The following is a 25,940-nucleotide window of genomic DNA, read 5'->3' on the forward strand; positions in this document are numbered from 1 at the left end:
ATGAATCCATATTATACTGAGCGTATTTTTCACATTCATGAATACAAAGTACCTGCATCTTTCAGTTTTTTTTAATCACCACTGAATACTTTCTTATTTGCGGCTGCCTTTTATTAAATCAAATTTGAGACGTTTAATTTGACTTCTTTCAGCGTGACCACAATGCATGATGGGATATATTGCTTTGGTTAGTGACAATCGTTGTATACCACTTTTTGTGATGCATTGTGGAATAGTTTGAGTGCACTATACAGGGTGTAAATAATCCTCATTAAGGTTTCGGACAGCACTACAAAATGGTGTCCCCACTATATAGTGCCCTATATAGTGAGTAGGAGTGATTTCGGACACAGGGGGAGAGAGAGAGAGAGAGAGAGAGAGAGATATGAAAATGAATATTGGAATAAAAACTTTCAAATAAATATAGCTATTCCACATGCTAATACTGCCTGATACCTGAAAACAACTGCAGCAAAACAGAAATAAAGAGAAGTCTTAAGTGGGAAGAATGTGGAACGGATATGACAAGACCATAGGTGCTAAAGAAGGCAAAACCACATCAAGGAAGCACTTCAGAAATGCGGGTAACCCAACTGGGCTTTCATCAAGACTAGAAAAAGAAACATAAAGGACAGGGACGGAAACAGCAACAAACGCAAGAACATTGTCGTTCCCTACATTTCTGGACTATCTGAGAAACTCAGGAGGATCTTCTACAAACGCAACATCCCTGTACACTTCAGACCCAGTAACAATCTGAGGCAGAAATTGGTCCACCCTAAGGACAGGATACCCAGACACAAACAGGACAACATAGTGTACGCAATTCAATGCAGTGAAAAATGCACAGACCTGTACATTGGAGAAACGAAAGAACCACTTCACAAGTACATGGCTCAACACAGGAGAGCCAGTTCCTCAGGCCAGGACTCTGCAGTCTATCTTCATCTCAATAACAAAGGACACTCGTTTCAGGACTGCAATGTACACATTCTAGTCAGAGAAGACCAGTGGTTTGAAAGAGGAGTAAAAGAAGCCATCTTCATCAATCTGGAACGACCATCACTGAACAGAGAAGGTGGGTGGAGACACCACTTATCAGCCACCTACAGTGCAGTCCTTGGGACACTTCCCAGAAAACTGAATACACATCCACACCAAGACTCAGCTGACTTCAAAGACTCACAGGATGGCAGAGAGAGTCAATGACACACAGATCACCGTAATGACCCTCTAGGCTGTTGACACCATTCACACCCAGCATCCAGTGACCCTAACAACCTACAGGATGACTGAGAGGGTGAACGACCCATGTGACCTCAACAACTCCCCTTAGGCTACGTTTACATTAGACCGTATCTGTCTCGTTTTCTTCGCGGATGCACTGTCCGTTTACATTAAACTGCCTGGAAACGCCGGGAAACAGGAATCCGCCAGCGTCCACGTATTCAATCCAGATCGTGTCAGCTCCGGTGCTGTGTAAACATTCAGAATACGCGGATACGCTGTGCTGAGCTCTAGCTGGCGTCTCATTGGACAACGTCACTGTGACATCCACCTTCCTGATTCGCTGGCGTTGGTCATGTGACGCGACTGCTGAAAAACGGCGCGGACTTCCGCCTTGTATCACCTTTCATTAAAGAGTATAAAAGTATGAAAATACTGCAAATACTGATGCAAATACTGCCCATTGTGTAGTTATGATTGTCTTTAGGCTTGCCATCCTTCCACTTGCAAGTGGTAAGTGACGCGCATGCCCGATATGCACTGGGATCACACACACAGCGGCTCAGTCCCGAATCACAGCTTGTGCACTTCACTCGCGCGCTCTGTGAGCTGCGCAGGGCCGGAGTGCGCACCCTCCAGAGGGCACTCGCTGTTCAGGGCGGAGTGATTTGGAGCGCAGGATGCCTGCGGAGCCGAGCGTATCCGTGTATTGGCGTTGCTGTGTGCAGGCGAATCGTGTATTGGTGTTGCTGTGTGCATGTTAATCGTTTTAAAAATGTTAATCTGATGATCCGCTGATACGGTCTAATGTAAACCCCACCTTAGGTTTGCTTTTAGTACACTGGAGGATAAATACCTGGAACTTCCCACTAGTCAGACAGAACTGAAGAAGCCTTTTGGATGAGAGGTGAAATGTCATCAAGAATTTCAAGCAAGTCCAGTTGCCTTCTTTAGCGCCTACGGTTTACGATGACCTGGATGACTGAGAACCTTCACAGACATATATGACAAGACACTGTTTTTGCTGTTTTTTCAAACAACAACAACAACATACTGTCAGAGCTCATGAAAGGTTTGTGAATTTATTTGATGAGCTGAATCATATACACACCTCTGTCCCATGCGTTCTGACCTCTGGGACTGTAAGCCGCTGGTCAGCAAAATATTTAGCAAAGTATGCAAACTTCAAATCAGTTCTTAATGCCACTCAGGAGGGATGCGATCATGTACAGTGGTGCTTGAAAGTTTGTGAACCCTTTAGAATTTTCTATATTTCTGCATAAATTTGACCTAAAACATCATCAGATTTTCACACAAGTCCTAAAAGTAGATAAAGAGAAACCAGTTAAACAAATGAGACAAAAATATAATACCATGGTGATATATTTCTCATTCCTCATTTATTTATTGAGGAAAATGATCCAATATTACATATCTGTGAGTGGCAAAAGTATGTGAACCTCTAGGATTAGCAGTTAATTTGAAGGTGAAATTATAGTCAGGTGTTTTCAATCAATGGGATGACAATCAGGTGTGAGTGGGCACCCTGCTTTATTTAAAGAACAGGGATCTATCAAAGTCTGATCTTCACAACACATGTTTGTGGAAGTGTATCATGGCATGAACAAAGGAGATTTCTGAGGACCTCAGAAAAAGCGTTGTTGATGCTCATCAGGCTGGAAAAGGTTACAAAACCATCTCTAAAGAGCTTGGACTCCACCAATCCACAGTCAGACAGATTGTGTACAAATGGAGGAAATTCAAGACCACTGGGTCATTCCATGCCAAATCAACAAATGTCTGACAAATTTATGCTCGACCATCTCAGATTTCAATGAAATTTGGAGGGCTCAGAGATACTATTAAAAGAAGTTAATCCCCAAAATTTGAGCTTCTTATCTCCAATGGTTTCAGAGATACAGGCATTTGAATTTTTTTTATTTTTTTGCATTTTGCTCAAAACATGCATATTTCAAAGTGTAATATAATCTTTATTATGCAAGATAGAAACCTAAAATTTTGCACAGAGAGACTCAATGTCTTGTACTACAAGCTTCAACTTAGAATTTCAATGGTCATTGTATATTAGATGGTGGTTTTAACAAGGAAATTAAAAAGACAAATTTGCATTTTTTGCATTTTTAATTCATTCTGGAAGCTTGCCTGTGGCAGTACTGCTTAAACTAAGAATATTATTCAAATCTACACAGAAATATCTACCAATTTCAGTTTTACCAAGTCTCCACTATTCCTAGTTTGTCTGTAATAGGGTTTTGCAATTCGCCGATTTCTAAAACATGCCATTTTCAGTAGCAAGAAATCCAATGTGGGATAGCAGTTAGGAACTTGTAAATTTTTTTTCAGTAATCCCCAAGACCCATATTTTATATTTCCAATTTTTTGTTCTGTGTCTCTCAAGTATTTTTAAACTACAGGGGTTTAAAAAATCCATTTTCACCAAATTCAAATTTTTGATATATTTTCATATAACTGATATTTGAGGGTTAATAAATGCTTCAATAAGGCTCAAGTAGGTTAGGAGACATGTTTCTTCCTCAATTTTAAATAAAATTTCAATTAATGCTCAGTATTAATTATTTGTAAATTGATTTTAATCTAAGATTGTGTAACATTAGCAATCAATGACCAGCTATTGTGTACCAGTCAACAGCCAGCCTTATCAGTATCAACACAGCACAATAGGTGACCTTTGATACCAGAACAGGTGGCTCATATCTTATAGTTTTAGAGTCTGTAAACTGCATACTTGTTCAGATAACATTATATTGCTTGGATTATATTAAATACATTGTAATACAGAGCACTGAGAAAATTTACCAATGTTATTAACTGAATGTGTTTCTTTGCAAGGATTGGATATTTTGAATAGTTGACTAGGGAATTTAATTGTAGTTGCTTTCAATTTGAGATCAGTATAAATGAGTTTGTTCTTAGACATCTAGAAATGGCTGAACTTCCTCCCTGTTCTATAGGAATTGGACTAAAGAAAGATTCTGACTGCCATAAACTAACATACAACAGAAATTGTAAATTAAATACACTCTCTCAGTATAGTTTGGAGCAAATTTCATTAATTAATAAAATTTCATTTTAGAACGTAAAGTTTCTTCTACTCGTTGCAGCTTTGCTTTGCCATATGCAGCTTTCTGTTTGTGGCTATACTTGGCAATTTTCAGTGGAGAGCAACCAATTGACACAAGGCTTTTGTCAAGTGATTCAGCTACCTCACCAGTGTATGTTGGATCCACATCTACACACATGCTCTCTTGTTCTGATTCTGTAGAACCTGCTGAATCTGCTTGGCTTAAGTGTTCTTTCACTCTCTGTGAACATTTAGAACACAATTTTTGTCCAGGTTTAATATTTTTATTTATCAGTTTTGAAAGTGAATCTGCTGTTTCAGGAAGAATTGAATGTAATTCTGTTTTAACTTTTTTCTTGTGCCTTTCATATGGATCACAACAACTTTTCTGTAGCTCTTCATATTTCATCAGAAACAGTTTCTTATGATGCAGACATACTGTGTCTGTGCTTGAAATGTTCTCAAGTTCAGTTCTCTGTTTAATTAATGAAATTTGCTCCAAACTATACTGAGAGAGTGTATTTAACTTACAATTTCTGTTGTATGTTAGTTTATTTACTTGAGAGACACAGAACAAAAATTTGGAAATATAAAATATGGGTCTTGGGGAGGGCGGCACGGTGGTGTAGTGGTTAGCGCTGTCGCCTCACAGCAAGAAGGTCCTGGGTTCGAGCCCCATGGCCGGCGAGGGCCTTTCTGTGCGGAGTTTGCATGTTCTCCCCGTGTCCGCGTGGGTTTCCTCCGGGTGCTCCGGTTTCCCCCACAGTCCAAAGACATGCAGGTAAGGTTAACTGGTGACTCTAAATTAACTGTAGGTGTGAATGTGAGTGTGAATGGTTGTCTGTGTCTATGTGTCAGCCCTGTGATGACCTGGCGACTTGTCCAGGGTGTACCCCGCCTTTCGCCCGTAGTCAGCTGGGATAGGCTCCAGCTTGCCTGCGACCCTGTAGAAGGATAAAGCGGCTAGAGATAATGAGATGAGATGAGATGAGATGGGTCTTGGGGATTACTGAAAAAAAATTTACAAGTTCCCAACTGCTATCCCACATTGGATTTCTTGCTACTGAAAATAGCATGTTTTAGAAATCGGCGAATTTCAAAACCCTATTACAGACAAACTAGGAATAGTGGAGACTTGGTAAAACTGAAATTGGTAGATATTTCTGTGTAGATTTGAATAATATTCTTAGTTTAAGCATTACTGCCACAGGCAAGCTTCCAGAATGAGTTAAAAATGCAAAAAATGCAAATTTGTCTTTTTAATTTCCTTGTTAAAATCACCATCTAATATACAATGACCATTGAAATTCTAAGTTGAAGCTTGTAGTACAAGACATTGAGTCTCTCTGTGCAAAATTTTAGGTTTCTATCTTGCATAATAAAGATTATATTGCACTTTGAAATATGTATGTTTTGAGCAAAAAACAAACAAAAAAAATCGAAAAATTCAAATGCCTGTATCTCTGAAACTATTGGTGATAGGAAGCTCAAGTTTGGGGGATTAACTTCTTTTAATAGTATCTCTGAGCCCTCCAGATTTCATTGAAATCTGAGATGGTCAAGCATAACCTCTTGTTGATTTGGCATGGAATGACCCCATTGTTACCCTCCCCAGGAGTGGTCGACCAACAAAGATCACTCCAAGAGCAAGGCGTGTAATAGCCGATGAGGTCACAAAGGACCCCAGGGTAACTTCTAAGCAACTGAAGGCCTCTCTCACATTGGCTAATGTTAATGTTCATGAGTCCACCATTAGGAGAACACTGAACAACAATGGTGTGCATGGCAGGGTTGCAAGGAGAAAGCCACTGCTCTCCAAAAAGAACATTGCTGCTCATCTGCAGTTTGCTAAAGATCACATGGACAAGCCGGAAGGCTATTGGAAAAATGTTTTATGGATGGATGAGACCAAAATAGAACTTTTTGGTTTAAATGGGAAGCGTGTGGAAATTGCGATATTAGAAAAGAAGAGTCAATTTCTCACTTTGACAACGCAACGGCGTGTCGTTTATTGAAACACTCAAGGAAGCAAAAAACAAGAATGGCACTCCCCATCAGATAAACAAACTGAGTCGGCATCCTTAAAGGGGCCGCATCGCTAATACTCTAACAAGGTAACACATTAAACATGTCGAGCGGAACGCACATCAGATCAGAGGAAAATGCCAACTTAGCTGAGCAAGGCAAACAAGGCATCAGAACAGAGTAAAAAACCAACGTTGCAAGCAAGACATGGTATGGTGAATTATGTCCATAATAGATGTCCAATACAAGCGTTATGTTTGGAGAAAAGAAAACACTGCATTCCAGCATTAGAACCTTATCCCATCTGTGAAACATGATAGTGGTCGTGTGATGGTTTGGGCCTGTTTTGCTGCATCTGGGCCAGGACGACTTGCCATCATTGATGGAGCAATTAATTCTGAATTATAGCAGTGAATTCTAAAGGAAAATGTCAGGACATCTGTCCATGAACTGAGTCTCAAAAGAAGGCGGGTCATGCAGCAAGACAACGACCCTAAGCACACAAGTTGTTCTCCCAAAGAATGGTTAAAGAAGAATAAATTTAATGTTTTGGAATGGCCAAGTCAAAGTCCTGACCTTAATCCAATCGAAATGTTGTGGAAGGACCTTGAAGCGAGCAATTCATGTGAGGAAACCCACCAACATCCCAGAGTTGAAGCTGTTCTGTATGGAGGAATGGGCTAAAATTCCTCCAAGCCAGTGTGCAGGACTGATCAACAGTTACCGGAAACATTTAGTTGCAGTTATTGCTGCACAAGGGGGTCACACCAGATACTGAAAGCAAAGGTTCACATACTTTTGCCACTCACAGATATGTAATATTGGATCATTTTCCTCAATAAATAAATGACCAAGTATAATATTTTTGTCTCATTTGTTTAACTGGGTTCTCTTTATCTACTTTTAGGACTTGTGTGAAAATCTGATGATGTTTTAGGTCATATTTATGCAGAAATATAGAAAATTCTAAAGGGTTCACAAATTTTCAAGCACCACTGTACAAGCATCAGTACAAGCACCACTGTACAAGCATCAGTACAACACATCTTGACTGTCTTTAAACAGAAAACAGGTGGCATGTAATGCAGGGCAAAAAGAAAAGAAAAGAAAAATCAAACAATTGCTTCTACGGCTGAAATTATATCTCATGTTTGCGAACAGACAGTTCATCTGCCTAATGTGGCTCATTTGACTAAAAATTCTCCTCAAATTGCACTGATCTCAGCTGTGCTCCGGCACCCCATTGTTGGTGTCTGACAGGTATTCAGCCCAGTCCTTGAGGAACCGGAGCTGCATCTCAGTGGCTGCCAAGTGAGCGCTGCTGGGATGTCAGTGGAGGAGGAGAACACCCAAATAGCTCCTTTTATCTTTTTCATTTCAATCCAAACAAAACGGTTCATCAGTGCTATATTTGAAGAGGATATTAATATGAAATACTGCAAGAGATTAGATTTCTTGAAAATGTTTTTTTTTCCTTACTTCTTCTTTTTAAATTACAGTTTGGTGCAAAGAAAGAAAATATAGTGTTGATTTTAAAATACGTCTGTTTTCTATTAAGTTAAATGAGAACTACTGGAGCCATTATGATTCATGTATCTTTCGTAACCACTTTCTTCATTCCAGGAACACTGGGTATAAGGGGGGAGAATTCACCATTCACACAATTCACACTCATTCACATCTGTAGGCAGGCAGCACGGTGGTGTAGTGGTTAGCATGTTGCCTTACAGCAGGAAGGTTCCAGGTTTGAACCTCATGGACAATGGGGGCCTTTCTGTGTGGAGTTTGCATGTTATCTACATGGGTTTCCTTGGTTTATGGTTATTTAGCACAAGATCCAAGAACACGTATTTCCACACTACGGTGTATATCATAGTATAGCTACACATCCATTTCTGTTCACCGAGTGCTCAATTAAAAGATAATGATAGAATTCGAAAAGTAACCATTTTTGCCATTGATCCCATTGTTATTTGAACGATAGGTTTAAAGACCGATGCAAAACCACACTTTATTATTATTCAAATACAGTAAAGTGCAAGCTTTTCTTGAGCTGATCGACTTGTGCGAATTGTTTGTAATCTGTGCACTGCGTTTTTCTTCCCGCACAATCTACAAATGAGTGTTTGTGGTTTATAGATTTGATAATTTAGTGTTAAATAAAGTTTTTTAGTGGTTGCATTGAGCAAAAAAAGAAATATTGAAATCAAATATAAACATGCTGCAACAAAGTGAAGTTCCCTGTAAACTAGCCACAGCTTCGAGACTTGTCTTGATGATCAAGCAACCCTTAAGCCAGTATCTCACTGGGCTGCGACAGCTTGCGACAAATTGCGACATCATTTGCGAGAGAGTTTCAAAAGTGTCTTGAAACATTCGCGGGGCTTCTCAATTTCCTCGCATGAGTCGCAAAGTGTCGCTCCTTCGTCGCTGAAATTTTGAACATGTTCAAAAAATTCGTGTGACAAAATTCCTCTCAAAATAGCTGCAAATGCGTCGCTGGTGTCGCAAAGCCGTCACGAACCCTTCAGACAGGAAGTGCGAGTTCAGCCAGTATCTCACTGGGCTGCGACAGCCTGTGACTAGTTGGAGACACAACAATTGCGATTGTTGCATAAAATATGCGAATATCAATTCAGTGTGATTCCAAGTGAAAATTGTTGCTAATTCGCATATTTTATCACAATTGTTGTTATGGAGTGTAGCTGCGCCACCTCTTGGTGGTTCGGGTAACTTGTAGTCGAGCGCAGTATACTGTTGATGTTCCCAAGTGTGCAGCACGCCATTAAAACCTGTGCTGAACTGAAACGGTGTCTCCGGCTCCGTGTGTCTCACTACACACACACAAACATGGTGTCAGAAGCTTGGGAAAGTTAGTGAGATAACCTAACTTATATAGTGACACAAGTTGTTTTCTAGCTCGCCTTCACCAGATAAATGGAGTGAAAATGGCTGCTAACCTGAACACGATTCCACCTCCGGCTGAGATGAAACTCTCCGGGGACGTTGCCACCAACTGGGATACGTTCAAGGAAGACTTTGAAGACTACATGTTGGCATCTGGACTAGCCGAAAAAACAGCGGAGGTAAAAGCAGCGACACTGAGAAGGGTCATGGGCAGCGAATGTAGGCATATCTATAAACACAACCTGCACTTAGATGAGGGCCATGAGAATGACATTGCAGCCATTCTGAAAGCCTTGGAAGCGTATTTTAGACCTGCTAAAAATGTCATATTTGAGTGTTTTGTTTTTGGGAGTCTGAAGCAAGAGACGGGAGAACTGATAGATACATATGTGACTAGGCTGAGAGAAAAGGCCGCTACCTGCAACTATGGCGCACTAAAGGAGGAACTCATAAGGGACAGGCTAGTCCTTGGCATAGCAGATGAAGGCACGCGCCACAGGCTTTTGAGAGAGAAAGACCTTACCCTTGTCTCAGCTATTGATATGTGCTATGCTGTTGAGCTGATGGACACGCGTATGAGAGCATTAGTCCAGAAATCTGAGGACACAATCAATGCTGCAGACTCCAGGCAGCCTGCGCGCAACTTGCACATGTTCACTAAACCAAGAGCTAAAGAGATGGAAGTGAGCTGCAAATATTGTGGCCACCAACACAAAGCAGGGAGAGACACATGTCCTGCATTTGGGAAGACCTGTCGCCACTGCGGAACACTTAACCATTTTGCCAGCGTGTGTCTAAAAAAACAGGCTGGACAGCCTCGCCTAAATGTAGTGGACGCTGTAGCAGACACATTACAGTACAATGAGGAAGAAGCGTACCTGTATATGACTGCAGCTGCTACAACAGATAGACAGCAAGGAAAGAAGTGGTTTGTGAATCTGAGAATGAACAGTGTCAGGCTTAAATGCCAGTTGGACTCTGGAGCTACTTGTAATGTTATGAGCCTCAAAGAAAAGATGAGAGTGGCGCCGAAAGGGAAACTGGCACCAAGCCACACTAGGCTGAAGCTTTACTCAGGTGAGGTCATGACTTCACTGGGACTGTTCAGAACCTATTGCTCAATAAAGGGACAGACTTACCCATTAGACTTTGAGATCGTAGAGACCAACCAATATCCATTGTTGTCGGGCTCAACGTGCAAACGCCTGGGTCTGATGCACTTCACCATACCTGAGGAGCTCCATAAGGTGGAATGCATTGTTTCGGGATCCCTCACGAGGCAGCAGCTCACCAGCAGGTATGAGGATGTCTTCACCTCACCCATTGAGTCATTACCTGGTGAAGTCCACTTTGACTTAAACGAGTCAATCACACCTGTTCAGTGCCCACCACGCAATGTCCCAATAGCCCTCAAAACAGCTGTAAAAGCAGAACTGGATAGACATGAGCGGGAGGGTCACCTAACCTCTGTGACAGAGCCTACCGATTGGATTAGTAATATGGTTATCATTAAGAAACCCGATAACATTTGAATTTGTATTGATCCAAAACCACTGAATAAAGCACTCAAGAGATTGCACTATCATGCCTACTCTAGATGATGTCCTCTATAAGCTGCCCAAAGCCTGCATATTCTCTCTAGTGGACGCACGTGATGCCTTCCTGCAATGTAAACTCAACAACGAAAGCAGCTTCCTCACAACATTCTGGACTCCATGGGGACGCAACCGCTGGCTTAAGCTGCCTTTTGGAGTTTCAGTGGCTCCTGAAGTCTATCAAAGGAAACAGCATGAGCTCCTCGTTGGCCTGAATGGAGTGGAGCCGATTGCAGATGACATCTTGATTGTTGGCTGTGGCGACTCAGAAGATGAGGGTGTCAGGGACCACGACACTAAGCTACTTGCACTTATGGAACGCTGCAGGGAAGTCTGGCTCAGGCTTAGTTTGAAGAAGCTACAGTTTAAGGTTAAGGAGGTGTGCTTCCATGGGCATGTGCTGGTCTGGGCCTCAGACCAGACCACGAGAAGGTCAGGCCAGTTCAGGCCATGCCAGCACCAGTGGATGTCAAAGGCGTCCAGAGATTCATAGGGTTCATCACATACCTTTCCAAGTTCATGCCGCAGCTGTCTGAGGTGTGTGAACCTTTGCGCAGGCTCCTGGACAAGGAAGTACCTTGGCACTGGCTTCCGAAACATGATGCCGCGGTGGCAGAAATCAAGCGCTTAGTGTCAGCAGCACCAGTCCTGAAATATTATGATGTCAGCAAGCCAGTCACAGTGCAAAGTTATGCGAGCCAAAATGGTTTAGGATGCTCCCTCTTGCAAGATGGAAAAAAATTTTTTTTTTGCTTCATTTGCTTCCCGGGTGCTAACCCCAGCAGAGCACAATTATGCACAAATCAAAAAAGAGTGCCTTAGCATAGTCTTTGCCTGTCAACGCTTTCATTATTACCTCTATGGGAGACGTGATGTGACAGTGGAAACTGACCACAAACCACTCATTCCCATCTTTAACAAGCCACTCCTCAGTGCTCCAAAGCGACTTCAAAGCATGCTGCTAACCCTTCAGGGCTACTGCCTGAGTGTGGTGTACAAACCAGGTCCAGAGATGTATCTCAGTGATACACTGAGCAGAGCCACAACACCCCCTCACAGTTCAGACCTGCCCTACATACAGCATCCTGTATGCACAGTAGTACAGCAGGAGCAGTTGGAAGCTAAACAAGTAGATCAAGCTGATTACCTCAATGTCACAAGTCAGCGCTTGGCCCAGATCAGACAGTATACAGAGACTGACGAACACCTTCAGGCCCTTAAGTCAACCGTACTGGAGGGCTGGCCAGACCAGAGAGGACAGATGCCAATTGCCATCAGAGAATACTGGCCCTTCAGGGACGAAGTAAGCGTGCAGAATGGGGTCCTCTTCAAAAGTGACAGGGTCATCATTCCTAAGAAGCTTCGTCCTGAAATGCTGAAACGTATTCACTGGAGCCACATAGGAGCAGAGGCCTGTTACAGACAGGCTCATCAAACGCTCTTCTGGCCTAACATGCAAGGGGAGATCAAGGACTTTGTGGGCCAGTGTGCCATATGCAATGAGTACACACATGACCAGCAAAAAGAGACAATGATGCCACACCCCCTCCCAAAGCGGCCCTGGCAGATTGTAAGCATGGATCTGTTTAACTTCGCAGGGAAAGATTTCCTGCTGATTGTGGATCACTACTCAGACTTCTGGGAAATAGAACACCTTCCCGACCTGTCCGCTGAGACTACCATCAAAAGATGTAAGGCCCAATTTGCCAGGTATGGACAACCTGATCGTGTAATCTCAGACTGTGGCTCACAGTTTGAATGTGGCCTTTTCTGTCACTTTGCCCGAGACTGGGGTTTTGAGCACATCACTTCATCCCCGGGTCACCCAAAGGCAAATGGTAAGGCCGAATCGGCAGTGAAGATTGCAAAAAACATCTGTAAACATGCTTCGTGAGCAGGTGATGACCCATGGAGAGCTATCCTGCTTTGGAGAAACACGCCCACAGTAGGCATGGGTAGCAGTCCAGCACAGCAGCTCATGGCACGCCGACTTAAGACACCTCTCCCAGTGTCTGACTTGCTACTTGAGCCATTTGTTGTGCCGGACGTATCTGAGAGAATACAGTGCAAAAGGCAAGTAGCTAAACATTACTATGACAGATCTGCAAAAGACCTCCCAGAACTGCAGATTGGACAGGGTGTCAGGATGAAACCCCTTCCAGGCGACAGGACTGGGAGATGCCGCCGTGGCATATGTCTTCAGCAGGTGGCACCACGTTCATACCTTGTGGAAGTGGAAGGAGCCACATATCGCCACAACCGGGTAGACTTGCGGCCAGCTGAGCCCATTCCACCTGAGATCAGTGTGCAGCCTGAACACACCACCGCCAATGGAATACCCACCGAGAGCAGCACACATACTCAGGAGGACCGATGGGAACCTATCAGCATGCCGGCAAACCCGTCAACAAATCGTCAGCCCACTCATGAGGCTATGGACCATGCAAGTCTTAGCCCTGCACAGGCACCTGTGCAGCCTGTGGGCCACACAAAGAGTGGCAGACTCATCAGACCCCCACAGAGGCTCAATTTGTGACCACACACACACACACACACACACACACACACACACACACACACACACACACACACACACACACACACACACACACACACACATTCAAAAAAAAAGAAAAGAGAGTATGTGTTCACAAAAGAGAGTATGTTAATGTTTGCTATGATGGCCAGGTATAGTAATCCGTCAGTGGAAAGGGTAACAGTTAGTTTAGGATTAAAGAAGGATTTCTATTCTGTTATGTTGAAATGTTTACTTAAGTACAAGTAAGGTTTAAAAGAAACTTTAATTTAAAAAAGGGGAGATGTTATGGAGTGTAGCTGCGCCACCTCTTGGTGACTTGGGTAACTTGTAGTCGAGCGCAGTATACTGTTGATGTTCCCAAGTGTGCAGCACGCCATTAAAACCTGTGCTGAACTGAAACAGTGTCTCCGGCTCCGTGTGTCTCACTACACACACAAACAATTGTGTCTCCAACTAGTCGCAGCCCAGTGAGATACTGGCTTTACATCTTTGCATAATCTCTTCTTCTTCTTCTTCTTCTTCTTCATCTTCTTCTTGCTTCACGATTGCCATATTATAAACAATTGATACATTAATTTTGGTTGTTTTGTCATTCCTGAAAATTTATATTGCACTTTTATTTCATTGCCATTCGTTCTAGGATGCTTTAATGGAAGTTTCTTTCATTTGTTTACATATGCAACTGTTGGTTACTAAGGAGATATGATACTCATTTTTCTCATTGAAACTGGTCTTTTTTCGGTTAAAGACTGAAAAAAGCTTTATTAGTCGAATACATATGAAAACAGTAATATGTGACATCAAATCAACTTTTAATAATTTGAGTAAGTTTTTAGCAATAGATTCCGCTCTTAGTCGGCAAAAGACATGTTGTCAAGCAGGGCAAGAGACATCATCCCCCAGTTAATTAATTCGGCAAACATGTAATTATTGAGTCAGTTGAATTTGTGATATGATCAGAAGTGACTGAAGTTATCTATGAAGGTGCCCACAATTCAAGGTTTATTATGGCTTAACTACAAATATCCAAAGACACCAAAGAATCGGATTTTCAGTCCCCGTTTCAGGGATCAACAACTGATCCTTAACATGCACAGCAGCAGAAATTCCAGCTTCCAGTCCCTAAGCCAGGGCTGGGCAATTATTTTTTCCATGGGGCCACATGAGAAACAGAAAATTTTGTGGAGGGCCGGACCAAAAGGCTGAACTAAATTATGCATAATATTAATTGTATTTCTTTATATAAAGCAGTAAATAACATTGTTTTTACAAGCTGCTAAGACTGGTAAGAGTATGGAAAAAACGAGGTTGCCTTACAAAAAATGTCATTTATTCAATCAAATTTCCCAAAACAATGGTTAACAAAATGTGAACATTTGTACCATTTTTTTTCAGTCACATTCACCCCAAAACACAACAAAGACATCACAATATTGTCTTTCTACTCCACATATCAAGCAAGAAATATCATATTATAATAATGATGCCATGTCGATTTGGTGTAGGTATCAGATCTACAGATCAGCTTGGGCTCCGGCGCCTGCTGGTGACGTCACACTATGTGATTGGCTGGACCATTTGAAGGATGACGTACAAGTTTGTGGTTGGTCTGGACAAATTACGGAAGTAGTTATCGCGGGATTAGGTTTCGTGGGATTTCATGTCATGTTCATGTCGCGCACATTACGTTTTTGTTGAACACAACTTCAAAATAAAAGCAATGCACATTCAGTCCATGCATGAGGTAAAATTAGAAAATACGTTTATTTTGTCATTTCTAATTAACCTTACGCGGGCCGGTCAGAATGAACCAAAGGGCCGGATGCGGCCCGCGGGCCGTAAAATGCCCAGGTCTGCCCTAAGCAATCATAATAAACCCCTTCCTATATCAGGATGAGTATTTTTTTCGATTATTGTGACCATAATCCAGAATTGTGCTAAAGAACACAGAGTTGCGCTAAGAGACTTTAGAACTTGTGCCAAAAGACTTTTGTGCTAAATAACCAGATACCGTTTCCTCTGGGTGCTCCGGTTTTCCTCACAGTCCAAAGACATGCAGATTAGGTAAAATACCCAGCCACTGGGGTTGCACAAGCCTGTGTATACTTAGTTAAAAAAAAAAAGTTAAAGTCCTTCCCACACCTTACAGTACCTGGTATTCCTAGGCAGTCTCCCACTCGGGTACTAACCAGGCCCAACCTGTATGGCGGCACCGATCTCCGTTTCCATAGCCCTCAGCCTCTCACCTATTACATAGCTAGGGTTACAGTGGGGGGCTAGTCCTCTGGTAACCACAAGAGTTTAACTCCCCATGCACATCTGTATTGCAGCATGCCTTGCCAGAAGGTACCATTTTTATGATGGTCTTTGGTATGACCCGACCGTGAATAGAACTCCCGATCGAGAGGCGGACACGCTACCACTAGGCCACTAGTCGGTGTGTATACTTAGTGCCAGTCCCAAACCTTCAAGGATAGACTGGGGAGGGTTGTGTCAGGAAAACCTATGCTTTCACTTGGTGTAAGGTGGGAGAATCCACCATTCACACAACCGCTGTGGCGACCCCTAATGGAATCAGCTGAAAGAAGATTCGCATCTATTGACTATTTTCACGTTTCCCATAATGCTTTGCGCCTTGGAGGGTAACCAAAATATAAACAAACTAAAACAACATGGTGTCGCACATTGACAGTAATCTTTCAAATTTAAATCTCCCTAAAACCTTCAAAGAAGTGTCAAAACTAACTAAAGCAAAGCTTAAAGAAATCTGCAAAGACTTTTCTGTGGACTTTGAGAAATCACTCGGTAAAAAAGCACTTGTAAATATCGTATCGAACGCTTTGAACATCTCTACTTCAGGTGACAGTGAGTCAGCAGCCTTTGTCGTCTCTCAACACGGGTGTTCCAACAATTACTGACCTGCAGAAGTTAAAAGATTGTCAGAAGAGCTGAGAAAGATCGATACTGATCATAGAAGGATCCACAGTGAAATCGCTCTCACTGGGTGCTGGTTACGGCAAGAAAGCCGTAAGAAAATACAAAATGCGTCATGCATGGGAACACAAGCAAGGAATTCACTCAGACAAATAAGTACTGTAAACACAGCAGAATTGTCACATTTATTTTTTAAGTTGAAGTTGATTTTGATTTCCTTCACTCTGATTTTCCTCGAGCTCATATGCTACCAGATTACGACAATCTTTGGGCTGTTAGAGGAAGCTGTTAGGGCTACAGGGTCAAATACTACATTCGATCTACCTACAGAAACACTAAAAGGGGAAGCACATGTACGCTTACTTACACTGCATTGTCTGTGCTTTGTTTTGGGAGTTGATCCTTCAATAAAGTTGTCCTTTTCAGTTCTTTGACTTGTCCTTGTTTTTTGGTTTTTGCACTTTTTATGACTAAACACAAAGACAGAGGGGTTGTAGGCTTTGTGACTTGGATCACCAGACTTTACTCCACCACTGAAGTGTACAGAACACAGTCGCGTGTTGTCTGTCAGTGTAAAATTTTGACAGCGAATTCTGTCTAACTGCACTTTTCGACCCTTAAGCCAGTATCTCGCTGGGCTGTGACAGCCTGCGACTAGTTGGAGACACAACAATTGCGATAATATATGCGAATTAGCGACACTTTTTACTTGGAATCACACTGAATTGATATTCGCATATTTTATCGTAATTGTTGTGTCTCCAACTAGTTGCAGGCTGTCGCAGCCCAGTGAGATACTGGCTGAACTTGCACTTCCTGTCTCACGGAAACTAACTTGAGAAGGGTTTGTGACGGCTTTGCGACACCAGCGACGCATTTGCGGCTATTTTGAGAGAAATTTTGTCACACAAATTTTTTGAACATGTTCAAAATTTCAGCGATGAAGAAGCGACACTTTGCGACTCATGCGAGGAAATTGAGAAGCCCCGTGAATGTTTCAAGACACTTTTGAAACTCTCTCGCGAATGACGTTCGCAATTTGTCGCAAGCTGTAGCAGCCCAGTGAGATACTGGCTTTAGCCTCTTTAGGTATTCTATAAAACTTTAAATCAGGAGAAGTTGTTTTCCCCTATGTGAATTCAAAGAAATGACTGAGGTTATCTGACTTAGCAAACAAATATAGCCTCTGGTTACCCTCCAAAGTGCAAAGCATTATGGGTATGTGAAAGTAGTCAAGGGGCAATTTAGTGGTGCTGGACAATGGGAGGACAGGAGAGGACCTGAAGGAAGCCCATGTGAACATGGAGAAAATGTGAAACACCACCCAGACAATAACCCAAGCTCAGGATCGAACCAATGGCCATAGAGTGGCAATGTTATCTGCTGTGCCACCATGCTGCTCAATTTTTATGATGCTTGAGAAAAAACATGCACAGCAGCATTATACAGTCAGGTCCATAACTATTTGGACTTTGACAAAGTTAATTTTAAGCCGGGCAGAACATCACCAGAGAAGAAAGACAACATCTGGTAATGTCTGTGTGTTTCAGACTTCAGGCAGTCTTTGACTGCCATCAAATATTAAAAATGGCAATTTAATTTAATTTATAATTATGTTAGTGTCCAAGAACCTTTGGTCCCTTAAGAAGGAGTGGATAGGTGGGACTTAACTCTTTACCCCTTAATGATGACATATGACGACCCCGTGTATATCCCTTAATGACGACATATGACGCCTTGTCTAAAACCTTGTCAAAACCTTGTCTTTAGACTTTTTTTCTTGTAAATATGTTCTAAGGGTGAACAGTATATACATATACAAGGGTGGCTGTAGCAACTGCTTTAAGGGGTAAAGAGTTAAAGCTAGACTGCCTTTCAGATTTTTCAAGTGTAGGTCATAAAAAGAATTTTCCCTGACACCAAGTTATTTTTGTTTAGTGGACCGAAAGCTACTGAATTCGAATCACAGACTTCCAATTTTATTAGTTTAAAAAAAATAGAACAATTAATGAATTTAGGGCCACGTGGCCCTAAATTCTTTGCTATTTCTTCTTGCTTCACCATGACGCAATACAAGATAGTACATCATGCATCATGTGGTGGGCTTTTGCCATTCATGCAAGGCATTGTGGAATACAAATTTGAAACAGGAGAGAAAAATGGAGGATGCGAATTAAATGTGAAAGACCGACTACAGTAAAGGAAAGTGAGAAGAAAAGATGTTACGTTGTGAAGAAAAGGCAATTCAGGACCAAACTAATAAATATCAGCAGTTAGCGAGTGTCTCAGTGTGATCAGCTGTTCGTTTAGTGACAGAATGATGGAACTGTCAGTGCATAGTCAAAGGTAAACTTGCACATGCGCACACGGACTTCCTCTGTCTGCTTGACTGCACGAAGCGAGCGATTTCATGCACATTATTTGCTTGGGAATTCCCTCAAATTAAATAACTTCCCAGCCACAGAATGGCCTGTTTTTTTTTGTTGAGATATTGCAGAAATAAACATCTATCACAATGACCAAATTTCAGAGGGAACTAAATTTCACCGATTTTATGAAATCAAAAGGCCGTCTAAATTTAAAGCTGAAAAGCCACACCTTCAGCTCATTATTCATGATTTAATATCAACCCAATATACTGTTATAGACAGCTAAAATAATGATCACTTTGTCAATGTCCAAGTATTTATGGACCTGATTGTATATGTCAGTGGGGATCTTAGATTATTTTAACATATCGGTTCTGAATTCACCTCTTTCAAATGAAAGAATTGAAACTCCTCATTTTATACACCTCATATTCATGTAGATGTAAAAATTCTAACTAGGAGAATTCAGGTCATGGGTATTTCATGGTAAAAATCCAGCGTACTCAGAGAAAGCAAACAAGCCTTTTATTTCAAATTCAATGATGACCAACTAAAATGCAAATTCAACTTCAAGATAAAACGTTAATATGAATATTTTGGCTTAACGTCAATGATTGATGAGCTATACATTCTGTTTTGGATATATTTCCAAGGTTAAGCTAAAAACATAAAAGAAAAAAAACCTCTCAAGGATTGTTTTCTTATAACGGAGTCTGCAGGCTAGTCCTTGAGTCCTGCCAACACTGTTCAGTTCTGTGCTGAAAGCACATCTGGATTTGGGGCTCAGTGTGGTTGATTTTTATCTGCACATGAGTTTTAATCACATGTTCACACTTGCCCAAACAAGCCAGCGAAAAAGGGAAAAGCAGCAGGTTGCAAATAACCAAAAAATAATTACAATTATTTTTTTTGCGGTCCGGTTTCCATCAAATCCTGCGCTCTGATTGGCTGGCGAGCAGGTCTGTATTGTAGGATACGGACCCCAGTTACGGACCCCGGTTATGGACCTCTGGCGACTTGCTCGTTCACAACAACAAACAAACATAGTAGCATGTTTTGTCAACATTTATCTTTTTTTATAAGATTTATTTATGAGATTATCAAAAATCTTATACATTTTTGCCAGCATTTCTCAGGAGAAAAGCATTAATTTTACAACATGGATAGCGATAATGTCAGTGTTCACAGCGAAAGCGAGTTTTACTACCCTGAGGAAGAAGAAATAAAATAAAACATTTCAGGAAAAAACTAAAAACCTCTAACTGTTGCTAACGTCAAGCAAAAAAACATGGCTGAATCCTGAATGACTCCTATTTGTATAAATAGGGGACTACATAGGCGGCAAAATGTAGTTTTTTTCCTGCCATGGAAGTGCACTTGTATACCGAGGAGGAAGCCATTTGCATTACAGCAGTGAGTGAGGATTCAAAATGGCGGCTCAGCTCGGTTTTCTCTTTCGGGCGCTCTCGTTTTCTGTTAGAATTTGGTAAAGAAAAAAAAATTATTTACCAGCTTAAGGTCGGTCCGTATGGTGAAATGCTGTGACCTCGGCCTTGAATACTGACCTCAGACCAGAGGGCCTCGGTCAGTACTTTCAAGACCTCAGTCACGGTATTTCACAATATGGATCTCCCAGCTGGTAAATAACATATATGTATGTAGGTGTGAAAAAACCCTAAAATGCAAAGTAAATCCTGGGTTGTGATTCAGCGAGCTACAGTGTCATGCAAAAGTATTCATCCCCCTTGGTGTTTGTCCTGTTTTGTTGCATTACAAGCTGGAATTGAAATGGATTTTGGGGGGTTAGCACCATTTGATTTACACAACATGCCTACAGCTTTAAAGATGAATATTGTTTTATTGTGACACAAACAATAATTAAGATGAAAAAACAGAAATCTGGAGTGTGCATAGGTATTCACCCCCCAAACTCAATACTTTGTAGAGCCACCTTTTGCTGCAATTACAGTTGCAAGTCTCTTGGGGTATATGTCTATTAGCTTAGCACATCTAGCTACTGGGATTTTTGCCCATTCCTCAAGGCAAAACTGCTCCAACTCCTTCAAGTTAGATGGGTTGCATTGGTGTACAGTAATCTTCAAGTTATGCCACAGATTCTCAGTTGGATTGAGGTCTGGGCTCTGACTAGGCCATTCCCAAGACATTTAAATGTTTCCCTTTAAACCACTACAGTGTAGCTTTAGCAGCATGTTTAGGGTCATTGGAATGGGAACCTTTGTCCCAGTCTCAAACCTCTGGCTGACTCAAACAGGTTTTCCTCCAGAATTGCCCTGTATTTAGTGCCATCCATCTTTCCTTCAGTCCTAACCAGCTTTCCTGTCCCTGCAGATGAAAAATATCCCCACAGCATGATGCTGCCACCACCATGCTTCACTGTAGGAATGGTGTTCTCAGGGTGTTGGGTTTGTGCCACACATGGCATTTCCCATGATGGCTAAAAAGATAAATTTTAGTCTCATTTGACCAGAGAATCTTCTTCTATGTGTTTGGGGAGTCTGCCACATGCTGTTGGGCAAACTCCAAATGTGTTTTCTTAAGCAATTACTTTTCTTCTGGCCACTCTTCCATAAAGCCCCACTCCGGCTTAAAGTGGTCCTATGGACGGATACTCCCATCTCTGCTGTGGATCTTTGCACATCCTTCAGTATTATCTTTGGTGTCTTTGTTGCATCTCTGATTAATGCCCTCCTTGCCTGGTCTGTGAGTTTTGGTGGGCAGCTTTCTCTTGTCAGGTTTGTAGTGGTGCCATATTTTTTTTTTCCATTTTGCTATAATGGATTTAAAGTGCCATTCCACCATTGGATGTATTCTTTGGCATAAAATACAATATATTTTATGACAACATGACTAGACAGAGAAATCTTTTAGCTTCAAAATGATATATCAAACATAATTTTTTGACAACGACAAGTATATTAATTTTGCGACCAAAGTCACCTACCCTTTTAATTTCCGCGCGTGATGTCATCGGCAGGTTCCCCTTCTTGTGTACCACGTGACGTGTGACGTGGCACATATTATCAGCAATGGCGGATAGAACGCAATAAAAATGATACCAATTAATTTAGCTAATACCAATAAATCTAGCTAACTGAAAGATTAACTCAAAATTTTTCGCAAGCAATTTTTTTGGCCCCCATATACGAGGAGAAATGACTCTCTCACTTTGGGCGTTTCCTGGTCTAAAAATAGACCGACACATGGTACACAAGAAGGGGAACCTGCTGATGACATCACGTTTCACTACCGCGCGGAAATGAAAAGGGTAGGTGACTTTGGTCGCAAAATTAATATACTTGTCGTTGTCAAAAAATTATGTTTGATATATCATTTTGAAGCTAAAAGATTTCTCTGTCTAGTCATGTTGTCATAAAATATATTGTATTTTATGCCAAAGAATACATCCAATGGTGGAATGGCACTTTAATGGTGCTCCCTGGGATATTCAAAGTTTGGGATATTTTTTATAACCCAACCCTGATCTATACTTCTCCACAACTTTGCCTCTGACCTGTTTGGGGGTTCCTTGGTTTTCATGTTGCTTGCTTCGTAGTGTTGCAGAGTCAGGGTCCTTCCAGAACAGGTTGATTTATACAGACATCATGTGACAGATCATGTGACACTGATTGCAAATAGATGGATCTTAATCAACTAGTTATGTGACTTATGACGTGAATTGGAGTGGCACAGTGGTGTAGTGGTTAGCGCTGTCGCCTCACAGCAAGAAGGTCCGGGTTCGAGCCCCGTGGCCGGCGAGGGCCTTTCTGTGTGGAGTTTGCATGTTCTCCCTGTGTCCGCATGGGTTTCCTCTGGGTGCTCCGGTTTCCCCAACAGTCCAAAGACATGCAAGTTAGGTTAACTGGTGACTCTAAATTGAACGTAGGTGTGAATGTGAGTGTGAATGGTTGTCTGTGTCTATGTGTCAGCCCTGTGATGACCTGGCGACTTGTCCAGGGTGTACCCCGCCTTTCGCCCATAGTCAGCTGGGATAGGCTCCAGCTTGCCTGCGACCCTGTAGGACAGGATAAAGCGGCTAGAGATAATGAGATGAGATGAAGTGAATTGGTTGGACCAGCTCTTATTTAGGGGTTTCATATGAAAGGGGGTGAATACCTATGCACACTCCAGATTTCTGTTTTTTTTCATCTTAATTATTGCTTGTGTCACAATAAAACAACAATGTGCACCTTTAAAGTGGTAGGTATGTTGTGTAAATCAAATGGTGCTAATCCTCCAAAAATCCATTTTAATTCCAGCTTGTAATGCAACAAAACAGGACAAACATCAAGGGGGATGAATACTTTTGCATACATTGTATTTTAGAAGAGAACAATAAAAGAAGGTTTACCGTGGAGCAGCACATAAGGACGATGATGAAGGCCTCGATGACCCCTCCAATCCCCACCATCCAGGTCATCCTCAAAAACAGGATCACACCGAGAATATTCTGCAGACAGGGGAAATATACTCCCATCAGTGTGCCCATCCGTGGAGCCTGTGAATACACACACACACACACACACACACACACACACACACACACACACACACACACACACATTGAGACAAATTGTAAGTTTATTACCTGAGAAACAATGAATCATGAATAATGTTGGGAAATTTCATGTTGAAAGGCCTGGAGAGAAAGTAAACTGATCCTCCTGTAATGGCAGAAATGGAGTTTTCAGTAGAACCTTTTCATCAGGTTGAACAGAGTCACTATAAACTAACTGCATCTGAAGATTTAACATCATACTGCCAATGCAGGTACAAATGTAAATAAATGAACCGCTAATGTTTTAAGAGCTGAGGATATTGTTTAACATTTTAAATTGCAAAGTTGTATATATAGTACATAACTGACTTTAATGTAAACCTACACTGTAATACTGACACTTTCAGAACCGGGTTCTCATTCACTTGATCATGTTTCTGTTATGGGAGTTGTACAGTGGTATGCAAAAGTTTGGGCACCCCTGGTCAAAATTGCTGTTACTGTGAACAGTTAGGCAAGTTTAAGATGAAATGATTTCCAAAAGGCACAAAGTTAAAGATGACTCATTCCCTTTATATTTTAAGCAAAATCAAATTTTTTATTTTCATCTTTTACATTTTCAAAATTACAAAAAAGGAAAAGGGCCCGAAGCAAAAGTTTGAGCACCCTGCATAGTTAGTACCTAGAATTCCTAGAATTTGTCACCCTTTTTTCTCCAAACATACCTTTGCACATTGTGGCCAAAAAGTTCTATTTTGATTTCATCAGTCCACAGGACTTGTTTCCAAAATGCATCAGGCTTATTTAGATGTTCATTTGCAAACTTCAGACGCTGAATTTTGTGGCTAGGACGCAGGAAAGGTTTTCTTCTGATGACTCTTCCATCAAGGTCACATTTGTTCAGGTGTCGTTGCATAGTAGAACAGTGCACCACCACTCCAGGGTCTGCTAAATCTTTCTGAAGGTATTTTGCAGTCAAACAGGGGTTTTTATTTGCCTTTCTAGCAATCCAATGAGCAGTTCTTTCAGAAAGTTTTCTTCATCTTCCAGACCTCACCTTGATCTCCATGGTTTCTGTTAACTGCCATTTCTTAATAACATTACAATCTGAGGAAACAGCTTCCTGAAAACACTTTGCTACGTTCTTGTAGCCTTCTCCTGCTTTGTGAGCATCAATTATTTTATTATTCAGAATGAGAGGGAGTTGCTTAGAGGAGCCCATGACTGTTGATTTTAGGGACAAGTTTGAGGAGTCAAAGAATTTATATACCGTAGCTTTGAAATCTGCATCATCTGACCTTTCCTAACGAAGAATTTGAACAAGCCACAGCTCAATAAGCTAATTAAGGTCTGGAACCTTGGTAAAAGTTACCTGAGAACTCAAATGTATTGGAGTGCCCAAACTTTCGCATGGTGTTCCTTTTCTTTTTTCACTCTCCAATTGTACAAAGCAAAAATAATACACAAATCTTTCAGAAAACGGTGAAAAGAAATGTGTCGTCTTTACCTTTATGCCTTTTGGTGATCAGTTCATCTTCTGCTCACTTAACTATTCACAGTAACAGACATTTTCAGTAAGGGTGCCCAAACTTTTGCATGCCACTGTATATTATTTAATAGCATGAGTTACAGGTGGCACGGTGGTGTAGTGGTTAGTACTGCCGCCTCACAGCAAGAGGGTTCTGGGTTTGAGTCCAGTGGCTGACGAGGGCCTTTCTGTGTGGAGTTTGCATGTTCTCCCCGTGTCTGTGTGGGTTTCCTCTGGGTGCTCCGGTTTTCCCAACAGTACTAAAAAGACATGTAGGTTAGGCTAATTGGTGGCTCTAAATTGACCATAGGTGTGAATGTGAGTGGTTCTTTGTCTTTATGTGTCAGCCCTGTGATGATCTGGTGACTTGTCCAGGGTGTACCCCACCTCTCACCCATAGTCAGCTGATATAGGCTCCAGCTTGCCTGCGACCCTGCACAGGATAAGCGGTTATGGACGATGGATGGATGGATGGATGAGTTACACATACTAATGTCCCAATTAGATCTTCTCTTACCATGTACTTGTTGAGTTATTAATTCTAGTAATTCTGTCGCACGTTGGTATCACTTGTGTTGTTTTAAATGTGCTTTATAAATAAAGTGGACTTGTCTCATATTGACTTCTTGTAAAATACAAAAAGACATCAAACAACAAGGGTCAACTTGGACCCAACCAGTGCCCAGTGCCCATAGATAAAACATGGAAAATAATTTTAGAAGAAGAAGTTTTTATTTGTCACATGTACAGTACACTCAAGCACAGTGAAATTCCTCCTCTGCGTTTAACCCATCTGAAGCAGTGAACACATACATGAGCCATGAGCTCACATACATACTCAGAGCAGTGGGCAGCTATGCTACAGCACCCAGGGAACAGTTGGGGGTTAGGAGCCTTGCTCAAGGGCACTTCAGCCATGATATAGAGGGAGGGGAAAGTGCTGTTCATTCACTCAACTCCCCTTACTGCCGGTCCCAGGAATCGACTCAGCGATCCTTTGGGCCCTTCTTGAACCTTCAGGCCATGCATTTCCAGTATTTTGCAGTGCTTCTGAGGGGCAGAGATGCTTAATGATACATTGTGAACATTAATGAAGGTCAGTTTGGGAGAGCTTATCCTACTGGTGAATAAATAAATTTGTTTTATCTTCTTTACATGAAACTAAATTCACAAGGATACATACAAGTACAAAGTACA

At 41.6% G+C, this 25,940-nt stretch overlaps 1 protein-coding gene across 2 annotated transcripts in view; it reads right to left on the reverse strand.

Moving 5' to 3' along the window:
• slc12a5a (solute carrier family 12 member 5a) overlaps positions 1–25,940 on the reverse strand; it is a 443,979-nt gene that overhangs the window by 71,773 nt on the left and 346,266 nt on the right. For both annotated transcript variants that reach the window (XM_060918253.1, XM_060918252.1), the window contains one exon: positions 23,069–23,215. In XM_060918253.1, coding sequence (XP_060774236.1) covers positions 23,069–23,215 — 147 coding nt within the window. The remainder of the gene's footprint in view (positions 1–23,068; positions 23,216–25,940) is intronic.

Source organism: Neoarius graeffei, chromosome 4 (assembly GCF_027579695.1).
Source record: "Neoarius graeffei isolate fNeoGra1 chromosome 4, fNeoGra1.pri, whole genome shotgun sequence".
Classification (NCBI taxonomy): Eukaryota; Metazoa; Chordata; class Actinopteri; order Siluriformes; family Ariidae; genus Neoarius; species Neoarius graeffei.